Here is an 18,068-nt window from a genome sequence, read left to right as displayed (position 1 = left end):
TCGGTTCATTTTAAATTGCTAGAATTACAAAAATTATACATTTTTAGGAAGCTTACAAATGCATAAGGTAAGTGTGACAAAGGCAACACTATGTGTTCTCCACTCCATTTCCTCTCTTTGGTCACAGGAAAAAACAGTGTCCTGGCTTCCCTTGTAGCTAGGCTGGGATCATGTAACTTAGTTCTTGCAAATGAGAATGCAAGTAGAAGTAATGTGTCAATTCTGGTCCAGCATAATTAAAAGCCAGCATCTCCTTCATCTTTCTTCCTCTGCCTTGATGACCCTAGAAGCCATTTTTTCCTGCTTAGGCAGCAACAAGATGGAAGCAGACTGGATTCGTGAATTGCTGTTGGGAAGAGAGCTGATGACTGATTGCATCAGACTTGAGCAAGAAATAAACTTCTTGAGTTAAAGTGTCTGTGACTTTAGAGTTGCTTTGTAATTGAGCATAGTCCTATAGATATTGTAATACAGTGTGGTATTCCTGTCTCTGAAACTAATAGGGGAAACTTTGATTACCTAGAGAATAATAAAATTGTTTTCTTAGATGTGTTAAAACATTTCCATACCATGCTGTACTTCCAAAATGATATCCTTGGACTTCAAAGTTAAAGATGACACCAAGTAGGATATCATATCAGTAATCAGTATTCAATAAATGACTTGGGATAAATGGCTATTTGGAAAAAAATATGAAGCTGGATCTCTATCTCACTCTTTTTTTTTTTTTTGAGATGGAGTCTCGCTCTGTTGCCAGGCTGGAGTGCAGTGGTGAGATCTCGGCTCACTGCAACCTCCACCTCCCGGGTTCAAGCGATTCTCCTCCCTCAGCCTCCTGAGTAGCTGGGACTACAGGCGTGCACCACCACGTCTGGCTAATTTTTGTATTTTTAGTAGAGACGGGGTTTCACCATGTTGGCCAGGATGGTCTCGATCTCTTAACCTCGTGATCCACCCGCCTCGGCCTCCCAAAGTGCTGGGAGTACAGGCGTGAGCCACCGCGCCTGGCCAAAGATCCCTATCTCATTCTTTACACAAAAATAAATTCCAAATGGATTAAAATTTTAAGTTGTAAAGATGAAGCCATATCAACATCACCCAAATCAAATTCAGAAATGGGCAAAGCATTTGAGTAGATATTTCTCCAAAGAAGACATACGAATGGGCAGCAAGCACATGAAAAGATGCTTAACACATCATTTGTAATCAGGGAAAAACAAATCAAAACCACAATGAGATACCACTTCACATCCATTAGGATCACTGTTGTTAAAACAACAACAACAACAAAACAAAACAGAAAACAAGTGCTGGTGAAGAAGTGGAGAAACTGGAATCCTCATGCATTGCTGGTGGGAATGTAAAATAGTGCAGCTGCTATGAGAAAGCTTGGCAGTTCCTCAAAAAGTGAAACATAGAATAACCATTTAATCCAGCAATTCCACTACTGGGTATGTATCCAAAGGAAATGAAATCAAGTTGAGGGATTGGAGGCAGAGCAGGAGGGCGGAATAGAAGGCTCCACCAATTGTCTCCCACCCCTCCCCTGGGAAGGACATTAATTTAACAACTATCTACACACACACACACACACACACACACAAAACACCTTCATGTGAATCAAAAGTCGGGTGAGCACTCACAGTACCTGGTTTTAACTTCATATCACTGAAAGAGGCACTGAAGAGGCAGAAAAAACACTCCTGAATCACCAATACCACCCCCCACCCCCCTGCAGCCATGGCAGGGTACAGAGAGCATTTCTGTGCCCTGGGGAGAGGGAGATCCAGCAATTGTGAGGCATTGAACTCAGTGCTGCCCTTGTTACAGCAGAAAGCAAAAGTGGACCAAATTCAGCTGATGCCTGCTCATGGATGGAGCATTGAAACCAGCACTAGCTAGAAAGGAATCACTAATCCCAGCAGTCCACAAGCCTCACCACCACGAGCTAAAGTGCTCTGAGGTCCTAAATAAACTGGAAAGGCAGTCTAGGCTACAAGGACTGCAGCTCCTAGGAGAGTCCTAGTGCTGAACTGGACTCAGAGACAGTGTACCAGGGGCGGTGTGTGTGTGGGCGGGGGATGGGGGGGGGAGACACAACCTACTGAGACATCAGCCAGGGTGTCTAAGGAAGTGCTGGCATCACCCCTCCCTTAACCCCAGGCTGCACAGCCCATGGCTCCCAAAGAGGCCCCTTCCTTCTGCTTGAGGAGAGGAGAGGGAAGAAATGGGCAAAGCATTTGAATAGATATTTCTCCAAAGAAGACACAGCAAGACAGGGCATAGCAGGATAGGGCACCAGTCAGTCGTGAAGACATCGTTTCGGGCCTTAGCTCCCAGATGTTATTTCTAGACACACTCTAGGCCAGGAGGGAACCCAGTGCCTTGAAGGAAAGGATCCAATCCTGGCAGTATTCATCACCTGCTAACTGATGAGCCCTTGGGCCCTGAATAACCCGCAGTGATACCTCAGGTACTATGTCAAGGATCTTGGGTGAGACTCTGAGACTGGCTGGCTTCAGGTAAGACTCAGCACATTCTCAGCTGTGGTGGCTTTGGGGTGAGACTCCATTTACTTGCGAAAAGCAGAGGGAAAAGTAAAGGGGACTTTGTCTTGCATGTTAGATACCAGCGCAGCCACAGGGAGGTAGAGCAACAAGTGGGCACTTGGGGTTCCCGATTCCAGGACTTGGCTCTTAGATGGTATTTCTGGACATGCCCTGGGCCAGAGGGGAGCCCACTGCCCTGAAGGGTGAGTGCCAGGCCAGGCAGCATTCACTGCAAGCTGACTGAAGAGCCCATAGGTCTTAAGCAAACATTGGTGGAGGTCTGGCAGTGCTCCCCATAGGCCTGTGGTGCTGATAGCCATGGATGAGGTCCCTCCTGCCTTTGGAAAGGGAAGCAAAGAGGGGGAGGGACTGTGTATTGTTTGAAAGCCAGCTCACCTACAGTACAATACAATACCAGGTAGACATCTAAGATTTTTGACTCTAGTCACTGGCTCCTAGATGGCACGTCTGGACCTGCTTGTGGACTGGAGGAACTAGCTGCACTGAAGGGAAGGTCACAGGCCTGTCTGGCTTTGCCATCGCCTGACTATAGAGCCCTAGGGCATAAGGCGAACATAGGTGGTAGCCAGGGAGTGGTTACAGCAGGCCTTGGGCCAGACTCAGAGTGGTGCTGGCTTCAGGTCTGACCCAGTGCAGTCATAGTGGTGGCTACAGGGCAGCTTGTGTCACTCCAGCCTCAGCTTCAAGTGGCTCAGAATAGAGAGAGAGAGAGAGAGAGAGAGAGAGAGAGAGAGTATCTTTGGGAGAAAGTAAGGGAAGAAAACAAGAGTTTCTTCCTGGTAGTTCAGAGAATTCTTCTGGATCTTGTCCAAGACCATCACTCAGCCATAGCCACAAAAAGGAATGAAAAACAGGCAAATTTCTAGAGACAGAAAGTGGAATAGCTGTTACCCAGGGATTGGGAGAGGGGAGAATGGGAGTTACTGTTCAATGGGTGCAGAGTTTCTGTTTGGGATGATGAAAACGTTTTGGAAATGAATAGTGGTGATGGTTGCACAACATTGTAAATGTACTTAGTGTCATTGAATAGTACATATAAAATGGTTAAAATAGTAAATTTTGACCTGTATGTTTTATCGCAATAAAAATATATCAGTATATATGGGTGAAGCTCTAAAAGTGCTGGAAAAAGACAGTGAATTCAAAAAAATGTAGTCTTGACCTGAGTGATGCCTGAGTATGACATAAAACCAGCAGCTACAAGATAAAAAGTCTAGTGTATTTGAGTACATATGAGTAAAATTACTTAAACAACCAAAGCAAACATCCCATTGAAACAATGTCAAACTGGGTAAAAATCTTTGTAACACATGATAAAAGGTTAATTTCTTTAATATGCAAAGAGAACTTACAAATTATTAAGAAAAAATAGAGACAAATGAAAGGTAAAACCAGCATAGAAAGTATATAGAAAGAAAAAACATATAAATGGCCAAGAAATGTATTAAGATTTTAAAGCTCAGAAATTGATAAATGCAAATCAAAATAATAATATATATTTTTGCTTATCTATCCACCATAGATTAGTAAGACCAATAATATCTAGTTTTTACAAGGGCATGAGTAAAGTGGCACTCTTGCTTTTGGCTCTAGTGTAAATTAGCATAACCATTTTAGAGAACCACTTGACAGTATCTACCAAAGTTACATATCTCTTGTATAAGTATGCCCTGTGGAATACTATTTAGCCATAAAAAGAATGAAATTATGTCTTTTCCAGGAACATGGGTGGAACTGGAGGTCATTATCTTAAGTGAAACAAGTGTAAAGATTTTATTGACACACACACAACACATAATGGATATTCATGCAGTACTGTTTGTTAATAGCAAAAACATTTAGAAACAATCTAAATGTCTACCAGTAGGAGACTGGTCAAATAAATTTTGGCACATCCACACAGTGGAATACTTTGTAGTTACTAAAAAGAATGAGGTAGCTTTCTATATACTAACATGAAATATGTCAAAGACATACTGTCAAAGGGAAAAAGCTGGATATAGAACCATATGTTTACTAATTCCATTTTTGTGTATTTATTCGAGAAAGAGAGCAATAGAATACATACTTTCATAAGCAAAAATCATTTCTTAAAGAGTTCAAATAATACTGGTTATCTCCTGAGAATAGGTGAGTGAGTTGGTGGAAAGGGCTGGACCTGGGAAGGCAAGGAGGGGAGCTTTCATTTTTACCTGGTACCTTTGTGTACTATTTGAATTTTTAAATTATTAATGTGTATAGCTTTTGTAATAAAAAAGAAACTACTTTATAAAGAATGTTTGAAAGATGACACTAGTATTATACCATGAGACACTGCATTATATCATTTTGTAACTATTTTTATCTTTCAGTTGAGAATCATGAAAGGAAAGAAAAAGTTTGGAATCGGATCAGGTTTCAAAATCTAGCTTACTTATGCTAGTGAATCTCTCTGATTTTCAGTCTAGTTATCTATAAATAGGGGATAACAAGGTTCACTTTGTGAGATTCTTATTAGGATTAGTTGTACCATATAAAATGCCCAGGCACAGTGCTTGGTACAGAGTTAAATGAACACTATTATTATTATTATTATATTATACATATTATTATTAATGCTATGTCATGAAAAACATGGTATTCCTCTCAAAATGAACCACTTTGTTTGTGATTACCAATTAATTTGTCTTCCCTAGTGATTCTTGTCCTTCACATTTCAAATATTACCTGCATTGTCAGAAGGGTACCAGGTATATTTCATATGACCATGTTAGTGACTACTGGAAGAATACTGGCACTAGCACTAAGCAGTTAGCTGAGAACACTGAACTGGTATTTTATATCAATAGTAGTGTAGACATACAGCAGAAGACATGTAACATAAGTGGATATTATATGAAACATGAGCATACATGAGTGCACAAATATTTAAGCTGCATGTTAGGGCACTAATTAAGAAATGTGAAATTACTGAAAGTCTAAGGAGCTCCAATGTAGAAAGTAATACGGCAAGTGTATATCATCTCTAAAATGGACTGTGGGAAAAATAAAAAAAAATCATCTCTTATAAAATTAGGTACCCAAGTTCAATTTGCAGCAACTGTTACTGCCCCAAATTACTTTGTCATCAGGCACAGGTCATAAGACTTGTTCAAAAACAACATACACTCAAGAGTTTCATCAGCTTAGAAAGACCCACCACAAAATCCCAAGATAATAAGGCCTTTCTTAAAAGCCATTTTAAATGTAATATCCTGATAAGCTCAATGAAAACTGCTAGAAACTTTACCACATGATTAGGAATTAGAAATAACAGAAAAACGTGAATGGGGTAATTATAATTGGACAGATAACTTTATAGTTACATAGAGACAATTTAGAGTTCAGTATATTATGCAGCAACCTAAACAATTAGCTGGTTGAAGAGTTTCACTATTGGGAATACATATGCTCCTAGCAGTTCTCAAGAAATTTATTGCATAGCACTGGAATAACTAAACATTTATAAGAGAGAATAATTTTACTGTATTATACTATAGAGGTATTGTAATTTCAGGCAATTACAAGGTGAAAGGACAAATTGTGTCGCCTGAGAAAAAGGAAGAAAAGAGTAGAATTTGTACTGTTCCATGTGCATACCACTTATGTCTGATGAAATAATTATACTTGGAATTGTATTATAAGATAATATTCTTAATGCTTGCCTAGAGTAGAAACAGCTATTCAATTTATTTAAAAGACATATTCTCATTTATAAGTCTTGGGGAACATTTACCAAATAACCCTTTAATTAAAACTACACTAAATTTTAAGGCTAAAACTGTTTACATAATAAAATCTTAAGGCTAGGGCTGTTTATAATTATTTTTTTTTTCTGAGTGAAAAGAACACTGAGATTGTTTTACCTGCAACCGCTCTTGGACCTGGCAATCGGTCATTTCCAGTTGTGTCCTGTGGATATGCACAGCTGTAATTCATGGAGGTCAACAGTGTGTCTATTTGAGATGTTCGAATATCTTCTGGACAATACATGGGTAGGAAAGCAACATCGATTGCTATCTCATGGTTCAGACCTGTTAAAGAAAATTCATACATTATTAAAAGTTCAGTGGGTTAGCATGTGGCGCTGATGCCGAGTTTGCTGGTTTGATCCCAACATGTTCCAGATAGCTTTAGATCTGAAAAAACCTGTGTTTGAAAACTGGAGACTAAACTCCTAGTACTGCAATTTATGAATACATGGTATTTGTTGAAAGAGTAGACACTCCAGTACAACCTTTCACCACTGCTGGAAATAACAGTTCAAAAGGTTTCCCCTACTGATGGAAGATTGGAATCTTACTATCCAAAGGACAGCATGGTCACATAAATGACATGTAGAGTGTTTCCTTGGTCATTTAGGACAGGTGCTATTCTGGGGCAGGGGAGTTTGGAGATGACTATTCGTTCCCTTATTGCCATTTGGACTCAAAGATATCTGACTAATGCAAGGTCAGGGATGATATAGTAGCTAGATCTCATCTGTCCTCAAATATACAAGACAAGGTTCGCACACTCACCATCAGGGCCATAAAAGGTTGTGCTAGAAAAAGGGCTAAGAGGGAAGAACTAAAGTGAATCCTGACCTTTGGCTGTCATCTTTTTATGTGGGTCAATGTCAGTTGGGGTAGATAAAAAAGACTTCCTAGAGGAAGAAAAGAATTCTAGCTATGTACTAAAGGATGAATAGCATTTAAATAAACAGAGAAGAGGGCATTTTAGGCATGGCAGGGAATAGCACAAGCCAAAGGTGTAGACCAGAGTAAAAGACCATCTTGGCTAGAGTAAGCGTAAACAAACACACAGAGCACAGCTTCAAAACTATGAATTCTATTTAGTGACCCAAATCAGAAACCTGAGAGTTATCCTTAACTCCTCCTTTTCGGTCTTTCCGAGATATTTAGTCAGCTAGATTCTATGACCTTAATATTTCTCTGATTCATCCCTTATAGTGATTCCTAAGTACTGAGTATGGGCCAATGATGGGTAACCAAATCCTTCTCGTTAAGCTGCAAATCAATCCAGAAATGCAAGTTCTTTGCTTTTTATGGGGAAATGACATTAAATCTCATATATTTAACTTAACATACAGCTAAAGGCCACTTAGCGCTTTCTAAGGATTACTAAAATTTGGTAGCCATAAATTGAAATAATCATGTTATCTAGAATTTTCCAAGAATTCTAATTCAGTATTATAAGAAGCATAGCCACGTCACAACTCCTAGCAATGCTGCAAGACTCATATGAATGTGCACATGCTGGTATCTTATATCCTTGATTCTAAGACTAAATTTAACTTAGATATATATCATTAATTTTATTTTTTAATAAAAAGAAAACACTGCATTAAATTTACCATTGACCGTTCCAACTTGCAAACAAAAAAGGAAGATGCCTTAAAACTGAGAAACTATCAGAATTTGGAAATCCTGATATTTTCAAGAAAGTAGACATATTAGTGTGTTATTGATATTATTTTGAGTTGCTTTCTACATTATAAAATATTGGGAGTAGAGCTTCAGCATTATCAGTGAATTTTTTACTGAGCTGTTTGATTAAAACTAGAGTTCTGGTCGGGTGTGGTGGCTCATGCCTGTAATTCCAGCACTTTGGGAGGCCGAGGTGGGTGGATTGCTTGAGTCCAGGAGTTCGAGACCAGCCTGGGCAACATGGTGAAACCCTGTCTCTACCAAAAATACAATAATAAAAATAATAACTGGGTGTGGTGGTGTGCGCCTGTGGTCCCAGCTACTTGGGAGGCAGAGGTGGGAGGATTGCTTGAGCCCGGGAGGTGGAGGTTGCAGTGAGCCAAGATTGTACCACTGTACTCCAGCCTGGGCAACAGAGTGGTAACCTGTCTCAAAAACAAACAAACAAACAAACAAACAAACAAACAAACCAACCACTAGAGTTCAAAGTACAAACGTTTAAGTCAATAGGCCTCAGGGCTTTTGTGCTTGCTGCCTCTGTGCCTAGAATGGTTTTTCCCCAGATAACTACATCTCCACCAAGTTTCTGAAATGTTCCTTTCTCCAGGAGACCTCTGCTATTTAAAATTTAACCCTTTCCTACTACAACACTTTCCAGCACCTGTTTTTCTTAGCACTTATCACCATCTCACTCTACTACAAGCTCTCATAGGGCAGGGTTTTTATCTGTTGTGTTCACTAATGTGACTTCAGCACTTAGAAGAGTGCTAGGCACACAGTAGCTGCCCAGTAAATATTTCTTAAATTGAGTAAATAAATACACATGTGTGCATTTTACCTATAATTTTTCAATAATAGAATTTAAGACATTTGTGCAAGAGCATTCAAATATAAGTTCATCCATATTCCCATTACCAAGAAATGAACACAAATATCCTGTACAAACCCCAAGAAAAATGGCTATGATGTAAGGAGAGCTGTTAAAATAATCTTTTCTAGATTTTTTTGTCAAAGTATTTTTTGGAAAAATTTGTCATATGGTTTGTTCTTTTCCTTTACCGTAAAATGCATTTAAAAGATAATTTCAAATTTTAATAACATTAATTGTGACATCAAGGTAATTTAATATACTATAGATATGCTGAAATAATAAGGCTTTACTCATCTTTATATTTTCTTTTATTAAAGCAGCCAAGTAGACCAATATAATTCTTTCCCTCCTTGGTATTAGCCTGTGGGCTCAGGATCAATTATTTCTACCTCTGGGGTATGCTACCTTCCTTGCTGAAAGCCTTTTTGAAAGATTAGCTGAGTAGCACTGGGTTCCCTCAATGTTGATTCCCTTACCAATTAATGCTATTATTGGGGTTTATATCTTTTGACTTTTAAAAGAAAAATAGGCAGCCTTCAGAGACTTGGAAAGGCTGGCTGTATTATGTTCCTAATTATCTAAGTCAAATGAAAATTGAGGAGATGACTTTTAAACTTTGATTGACTCATCAGATTTCATGGGTAACCAAATTAGTGTTAGTAGAGCCAATGATACACTATTGTGTATCTTAATGATCTGTAAGTTCAATTAAAACTTTTGAAAGGTGTGTTCTTATATTTCAGGTGAAAAATAATTCTTAAAATTGGGAAAGACTGACCAACAGATTTTACATTTTGTACTTGGGCTAAGGGCACTGAAAATCTAGTTCGTTACTTCATCTCAATATATTCTATTTAAAGTGTGTGATCTTACATGGTAGGCAATGAGCTGAGGTTTTAATGGTCATAATCTATTGATTTGAGGCAAGTGAGATGGCCCAGCAAGAATTTAAAGGCAAGAACCAGTGCTTCTAGGATAGGTTTCTGACATTGCCATGGTACCAAGCTGGTGGTTGCTGAGAGCCATTAGGACTGTGGGAAAGAAGGAAGACTAATAATTCTATTCAATGTTTTCAATAACAATTCACCCTTCCAGTCAGAGGTAATGACCAAGTAACAGAGTTGTGGTCTAAATAACATTTTTGGCTCCAAGAATAAGGCACTTCAAAATTACGAGGTCTTCTAGAGACTTGCAAGATATTGCAGAGGTATAATAAACCACTAGAAGATAGTATCACTAAATTAGACAATCTTCATGCTTGGAGAACCTTAAACATCATACAGATTTATCTGCCTGAATTGGTTTAGGCAGTCTCAACTAAGAACAGGGGTCTAGAACAGGGTAAACTATGACCGGGGGGTTGGGGGAGGGGGTGGAAATTCAGCCTGCCCCTGGTTTTGTACATTCCATGAGCTAAGAATAGCTTTCACATTTTTAAATAGTTAAAAAAAATCAAAAGAACAATATTTTATGATACATGAAAATATGAAATTCAAATTTTAGTGTACATAAAGTTTTTTTCAAACAGCCATGTGCATTCATTTGCATATTGTCAATGGTTGCTTTCACATTAATACAGCAGAGCTGAGTAGTTGCAAAAGAAATTGTATGGCCTGTAAAACCTCAAACATTTACTACTTGGCCCTTTACTGACCAAGTGTGCCACCTTGTATAAGATACACTTAAAGTCATCTTTCAGTTTTGGGACTCTACCTTTCAACAAATAGCACAGTAATAAGAGATTTACTCCTCTCTTCTGAGTTTATTGCTCATGTCCATGCTTAAAATATATATGAACCATTTGTCTGGTCTTATAATACAACTTGGGTTCATACTTTTCTAAAAGATATGACAAATTCAGCACTGTCACATCCGATATTCAGCTCTCATTCTAAGTAGTACTTGAAGTATAGATGTAGATAGTACCTGAATGAATGAAGATATGAATATAGATAGTACTTGAAGTATAGACAATGTATACTTCAAGTACTACTTAAAGCATAGTAGTTTTCAACCTTTAATCTACTCCTTTACACCTGATGGACAGGATGTGTTCTTGGCAGTGGAATTATCTCTGTGGCAATAAGTCTCTCTTATGAATGGAGTAGACTGAATGGGCTGCTTCTCTAGTGTGTATCAGAATTCTAAGAAGTAGGAATAGGCCTCTTGTAGATGACTTTGATAAGCTACCCCCTCCCACCGAGACTGTATGAGAATCACTGGATCCAGTACCATTTATCCCAGCCCTCTAGGTTTTATCCCTCCATTAAGTTAAACTATTAGAGCGTGAAGTACTTGGATTATATAATAATAAAGTGAAAATATATTCCTTTATAGAAATGCTTTATTAAGGTATGACTAATGATTATACTGATTAGGTATATTAAAATGTTGATGCACGAAGCAACTATCTGAAGATCATTTACATAACTTTTTAAAAAAACTACAGTTGAAGTTTCATACAGTTAATTCGGACTTGAATTTTGTTTGAGAGAAAAAATAGCAGGGTTCCTCTACGTAATTGTTTTCTCTGCAACAGATGATACGTTTAGAGAATCAGGAGATCTGATTTATAATCATGGCCTGGCTTTTACCTAGCCAAGGGTAAGACTAGAAGATATCCAAGGTTTGTTTGGTTTTAAAATTAAATATCTCATCAGAAAAAAAACAATAACAATTAAAAAAAAAAAACCCTTCTCCCTTCCTGCCAGAAAGCACAGAAAAATATTGCCAATGGTAGAAATTTGGTTATTTTCAAGTACCTAGTAATACCTACTTTTGTGCTTCCTTTAAAATGTTCTGTTTTGTTTCATTCATAAATGGCTTATTTTCCACTGTCTTTTAACTATGTAAACCATACTTGGAAAAATGTAGGATATAAAATTTATATAGAAACAGCATACTTCTAACATGGATTAAAGCTAGTGGGAGGAATGATGAAATTTCCTTCTTCACATTTGATTCCTGCTCTTAGCTGACTCATAGCCAAAGCTACACAAATTTATAATTACATGTAATACAGCTGAGAAGTCTTAGTCAAGCTGTTTTAATAGAGCACTAACATGTTAAAAGTAAGAAAAAAATTCAAGTTCTATGTTTCTAGATGAACTCATCATTTCCATGGTTACCTTTTTAATTTTTAATTTTGTGGGTATATAAGTGTATATATTTATGGGGTACATGAGATATTTTGATATAGGCATGCAATATGTAAAAATCACATCAGGGTAAATGGGGTATCCATCTCCTCAAGCATTTATCCTTTGAGTTACAAATGATGCAATTATACTCTTTTAGTTATTTTAAAATGTACAATTAAATTATTATTGACCATAGTCACCTTATTCTGCTACAAAATTGTAGGTCTTATGCATTATTTCTAAATTTTTGTATCCATTATCCATGATTATTATTTTTTTGATGGATGGGAAATTTTGCTATAATTTTTGTTCCCTAGATACAAAACTAAAGTTGATGAACTACTTGAAGAGACCAAGTAATACATTCTAGTGAAAAAGCATTTGAAACTTAGGTCTGTGATTGTCTAATGGAGTCAGTGAGAATTCAGACTTTTCATAGATTACATACATACTCACATGTCTGTACATATTTATATGTGAGGAGGTAGGGAAGAGGGATTGGGAGAGAATAAAAGGGAAAAGAGAATCTTGATAAAGGTCAAGGCAATTCATCCAAGGACTGCAAATGTTAGCACCATGCTCTCACCAACTGAGCTAACCGGCCAAGATGTCCAGTACTACAAATGTAAAAATCCATGAACTACATTATTCGGTCATTAAGTTAATTTGCTAATAATTTTTTCCTCATTCCTTCATTTTAAGGTAATAAGACCTGGTACTAAGATCTTCCTGTGAAATACAAATGCATTGTTTTGCTTGACTCTGAGAGTCATTTTAACTAAGATTTTGTTTGAGAATGTTTTTGTGTGTAAATTTTTCATCTTTCCGAAACAAAAAAAAAAACTAAGTTTTAAAATGTTTTGACTTCTTTAAATTTCTGTAAGTTCCATAGCTACCTCTCAATTTTGAAAAACCTGGGTAAATCAGCTTATTTTCTCTTATCAGACAAGGGAAGTATTTTCAATAACTTATTTCTAGTCAACCTCAGTTACTTGATTATTTTATTATCTTGAGGGTCTAAACAGACCTTTTTTCTTTTTTTTTTTTTTGTAGGGGCTTCTTTTGATTAGTATTCTTTCTCCTCTTTAACTTACACTTTACCCTTCAGTGGTTCCGGTGAATGAAGAAGCAGAGAATATAGGCAAGAAAGTGGTGGCTAAGGGAGAACAGAAGCTGCCTTAGAAGCTGACTGATAGTCAGGAATGAGGAAAATTCCCTTAGTTTTCCCATTCTTCTCTCGCCAGATACCTTCCAAGGACTTGCCAATGTTTAGAAGCACACAATTAGAGCTTCATTTATTCCATAATTGGTGCTCCATTCCTTTTGTTGGAGCCAAACAAAAACTTCCCTTGGGCTTAATGTTTTTGTGGGAAGGGCTTAAATTTTTAAAGCGAAATAGTAGGTATATTTAAAATATGTTAAATTAATGATATGCAAAAAGAACAGTGAACTTACCTAGTATGGTTACTTCAAAATGTCCAAGGCTTCGGGCGCTCTTAAAATCATCAAGTTTTGGGGGCCTTCCTTCTGGTGGTACATATTTCGCAGGCTGAGAATTATACTGGTCACTAAGAAACTTTCTGTGTTCAAACATAAATTTCCGTGGAATACTTTCAGGATAAACACGGCTGTAGTGTAGGTGATCTATTAAGCCAAACTTTTTCTCTCTCCACAGCTGACTCTCCCACCTATCACTTATAGTTTTTCTGGCTTTCCCTTGCAGATTAGCATTTATATTTGCTCGACCTGTTAAAGACACAAGGAGATAGACACAATTGATCTATAAACTAATCAAATCAAGTCATTCACTGCAAAAAAAAAACACACATTAATGAGGAAGAGTTTAAGTAACATTAAAAATCAAACCACTACCTACAAAATATAAAATGAATATACAAAAGAAAATTCTTATTAAAGTGAGGAACTAAATTCACTTTCAAAATAAACTTTTACCGTAAAATACTAAAGTGACATTGTTTTCTCTGTTGTTGAAATTATGTAGATTTGTAATTACGTTCTTTCTACTTTTTCTAAATGTTCTAAATGCTCTTAAACATATGTTCTTTTTATATTCAGTGACAAATTCAAATTAAATTAAATTCATGATTAGAGATCACTCACTCTTGGTGGAAATTTGAGCCTAAAATAAACTTTTGTTAATCTCTGCTAAAAGTAAACTGAACAAATACAGTCTCCTTCTTCATTACTTCTCTCCTTCAGAGGGGCCATTTAGGGGTTGGGCATGGTGGTTCATGCCTGTAATCTCAGCATTTTTGGAGGCTGAGGCAGGAGGATCACTTGAAGCCAGGAGTTCAAGACCAGCCTAGTTAACATAGAGAGACCTGTCACTAAAAAACAAAACAAAACAAAAAAACCAAAAAAAACAAGAAAAAAAAACAAAACAAAAACGAAAAACAAAGGGGCCATTTATTTATTATATATGACACTCCTTTATGGAAAACAAAAAGGGAACGAAATTGAGATGAAAGACCCCCTCAATTTTTGTTGTTCTCTATCATCAAATCAAATTATCATTTATGTATGATTAAAATCTAACACATTAAGTTTCTAATGCAGAATATAATTTATCCCTTATTGATATGGTTAGGCTTTGTATTCCTACCCAAAACTCATCTTGAGTTGTAATCCCCAGGTGTTGAGGGAGAGACCTAGTGAGAGGTGATTGGATCATGGGGGTGGTTCTCCCATGCTGTTCTCATGAAAATGAGATAGTTCCCACGAGATCTGATGGTTTTATAAGTGTTTGACATTTCTTCCTGCACACATTGTCTCTCTTGCCTGCCACCATATAAGACGTGCCTGGCATGATTGTAGGTTTCCTGAGGCCTCCCCAGCCATGTGGAACTGTGAGCCAATTAAACCTCTTTTCTTCGTAAATTACCCAGTCTCAGGCAGTCATTTATAGCAGTGTGAGAACAGACTAATACACGTATACATTATGACATTCGTTCATCCATTCAACAAACAATTACAGAACCCCTATTATGTGCCAGACATTGTGTTAAGGAATTTGGTACAAGTTAATATTTTGATTAAATAATGTACCATGGTAGAATCGGAAACACTGTAAAATCAGAAAAAAAAATTGATTTTGGAACAACAGTTCTGCTAGCTGAGATAGGCTGACAGCTTAAGAGTTTACCAAAGTTGCTGACTTTCTTTCTTGCCTATGTCCTGGTATTCTTATCCTAGCATAAAAAACCTTGCTGAGGCAGAAGGTGGCTGCAATAGCAAGGTTTCAGTATGGTTAAAATGCTACTTCTGATTATCAGACTTTATTACATATTCCCAGAGTACTTGCTTGGTTTCTTAAGCCTAGCTGGAGACTTATTGAAAATGTATTACAAGGTAAAGTATTAGTTGAGTTGTAAGGGAAGATGAAGAAGTTGAACACATACTTCTTACCAGGAATTTAAAATATTGCAATACTACAAAAGAGTTTTTTAAACTAAAAATTCAGTTGATGAACACACAAATTCCTATAATAATGATTGGTAACAAAAGGGATAAAAAACTTAGTCACACATGAAAAGATCAAAAGGAATAAATCAAAGCTGAGAAAAAGAGTTAGTAGGACTAAATTGATGATTGGGAAATGACTTCATCTTTTGTATCTTCTAGAAATAAATCTCTTCTCAAACTAATAAAAGTACATAATCAGAACAACAATTAGTAGCTATTGCAATGATCTAACCCATATTAAACATTCCTGCTTGACTTATTTTAGAATACAGCATGCAAAAGAAAAAGTGATATGCTATTCTAATTTTTAAAAATTAAGTATTTACATCTACCTTATAGAAAACAATTATATGATTGACCTGTTTGGAAAAAGCCAGAATATTTTCTATGCATATTTTCTTATTTGAGTGTTAATATTAAGGACTGCCAAGGTACAAATGTTTATATGAAAAATTCCTCTAAAGAAACATGCTTTATTTTTTTATTTTAGTAACTGGGGACTACAATTACCTACCTCAATTGTATCTTCATAATTAAGTAATACAAATCAGTATGAAATCAATACAGGAGACATTGGCAGTTATTGGTTGTGAATAGTAACAAATCAAAGACAATAAATAGGAAAGAGACAAAATATATCTAGAGCTCAGGTTTTTCTAAAAATAAGATGGAAAATCATGAACTAGTTGTTTTTGAATATTAATAAAATTACTATATGAAACATGTTATATTTTAAGCTTAATGCATAGCTAAAATATAGGTTAATTACTTAGCAAAATTATATTTTTATATTTTACAATTATAATTTTCATTCTATTATTTCAATTATCTATTTTACTCTTATTTCTGGTGAGATTGGTTCAATGTTTTAATGAGGAACATTTACATTTAGGTAGTAAGGTTAAAAAAAGAATGCAGTTCAAACGTATGTACGTAGGCATCGTGAATTTTTTTTTTTAAATCTACTCCAAGCATTTCATTACGTGGATAAGAGTGGTAGGTTGATAGAGGCAGGCTCACGCCTGTAATCCCAGCACTTTAGGAGCCTGAGGCAGGAGGACTGCTTGAGGCCGGGAGTTCAAGACCAGCTTAGGCAACATAGGGAGACCCTGTCTCTACAAAGTAATAATAATAATAATAGTAATAGTAATAAAATAAGCAGGCATTATGGCACACACCTATGGTTCCATCTACTTGGTAGCTGAGGTGGGAGGATTGCTTGAGCCTGGGAGGTCGAGGCTGCAGTGAGCCATGATCGTGCCATTGCACTCCTGCCTGGGTGACATAGCAAGACTCTGTCTCAAAAAAAAAAAAATGTAATGGGATGTAGGGAGGCATGGGGGAGGGAAAGGAGCTACTTTCTTTGCCTCTCCTTCTTGCTAGCAAGTATATAACGGACTTTTTAAAGACTAGTGAAAGTCAGAGGCTACCTGTAATGCCTTGTGTTACTGTTAACTTTTCAAGTGTATGTCTGAGTTACTAGATATAAGCACAAACAAACCACACAAACATATTAATTGTGTATTCACAAAATGAATGACTTTTGAATTTACAAGCATCTAAAAAGCCAAAGTTATCATGAAACTACCTGGGAATACATTAGTGACCATGTTGACACATATAGATCTAATTCATTCTTAAAACTGCAATATAATATTACAGTATATTAATATGCTATATTTATAATCATCTGTTAATTAACATTTAGCTTTTAATTTTCTCTATTATAAATAATTTTCCAGCGAAAATCTTGGAATGTGTCTTCCTATGTGGCCAAAGACATAAATGGAATTTCTAGGTCACAGAGTGTAACACATTCCCAACAAATTAGGTATTGTCAAATTATTCTCAAATGGTGGTTGCAGCATATCTATTCTAAGAAAGTGGGGAGGTGCATGAGTCTCTCCCTAATACAAATGCCTACTCCAGCTGGAATACTGAGTTTGTCAAAAAGAGACAAGGAGTAGGTAATTAAGGGATCCTTGACTCTTCTCATTTCTCTACTTTAAATTTTTATCAATATCCAGTTATAGTTGATTGTATCAGAAATCTACTTTTCTGATATAAGTGTAGACACTCAAGTTTTCTTTTGTATGGTATGTGCTTTTCCATCTTTTTATATCATATCTTTACATTTAAATTGGTTTTCTTTTAGATGGTATATGGTTGGGTCTTACTTTTGTATCCAATATGATAATCTCCACTTTTTACTTGGGGTATTTATGCTATTTATTTTAATATAAAGGCATACCTTGTTTTAATGCACTTTATTGTGCTTCACAGGTATTGCATTTTTTTGCAAATTGAAGGTCTGTGGGAACCCTGTGTTGAGCAAGTCTATTGGTGACATTTTTTAAACAGCATATGTTCATTTTGTGTCTCTGCGTCACGTTTTGGTAATTATCACAATATTTCAAACTTTTAAATTATTATATATATTATGGTGACCTGTGATTACTGATCTCTGATGCTACTATTGTAATTGTTTTGAGGCGCCACAAACCACACCCATATGAGATAGCAAACTTAATTGAAAAATACTGTGTGTGTTCTAACT

The 18,068-nt window shown here is 36.5% G+C and overlaps 1 protein-coding gene across 3 annotated transcripts in view; it reads right to left on the bottom strand.

The window, feature by feature from the left end:
* RADX (RPA1 related single stranded DNA binding protein, X-linked) overlaps positions 1-18,068 on the bottom strand; it is a 67,269-nt gene that overhangs the window by 3,675 nt on the left and 45,526 nt on the right. For all 3 annotated transcript variants that reach the window (XM_016944037.3, XM_016944038.4, XM_063804623.1), the window contains 2 exons: positions 13,484-13,774; positions 6,455-6,622 (listed from right to left, as the gene is read on the bottom strand). In XM_016944037.3, coding sequence (XP_016799526.1) covers positions 6,455-6,622; positions 13,484-13,774 — 459 coding nt within the window. The remainder of the gene's footprint in view (positions 1-6,454; positions 6,623-13,483; positions 13,775-18,068) is intronic.

The sequence above is a fragment of the Pan troglodytes genome, chromosome X (assembly GCF_028858775.2).
Source record: "Pan troglodytes isolate AG18354 chromosome X, NHGRI_mPanTro3-v2.0_pri, whole genome shotgun sequence".
NCBI lineage: Eukaryota > Metazoa > Chordata > Mammalia > Primates > Hominidae > Pan > Pan troglodytes.
Note: the sequence above shows the minus strand (reverse complement) of the source record. Positions and strands in the feature narration are given on the sequence as shown.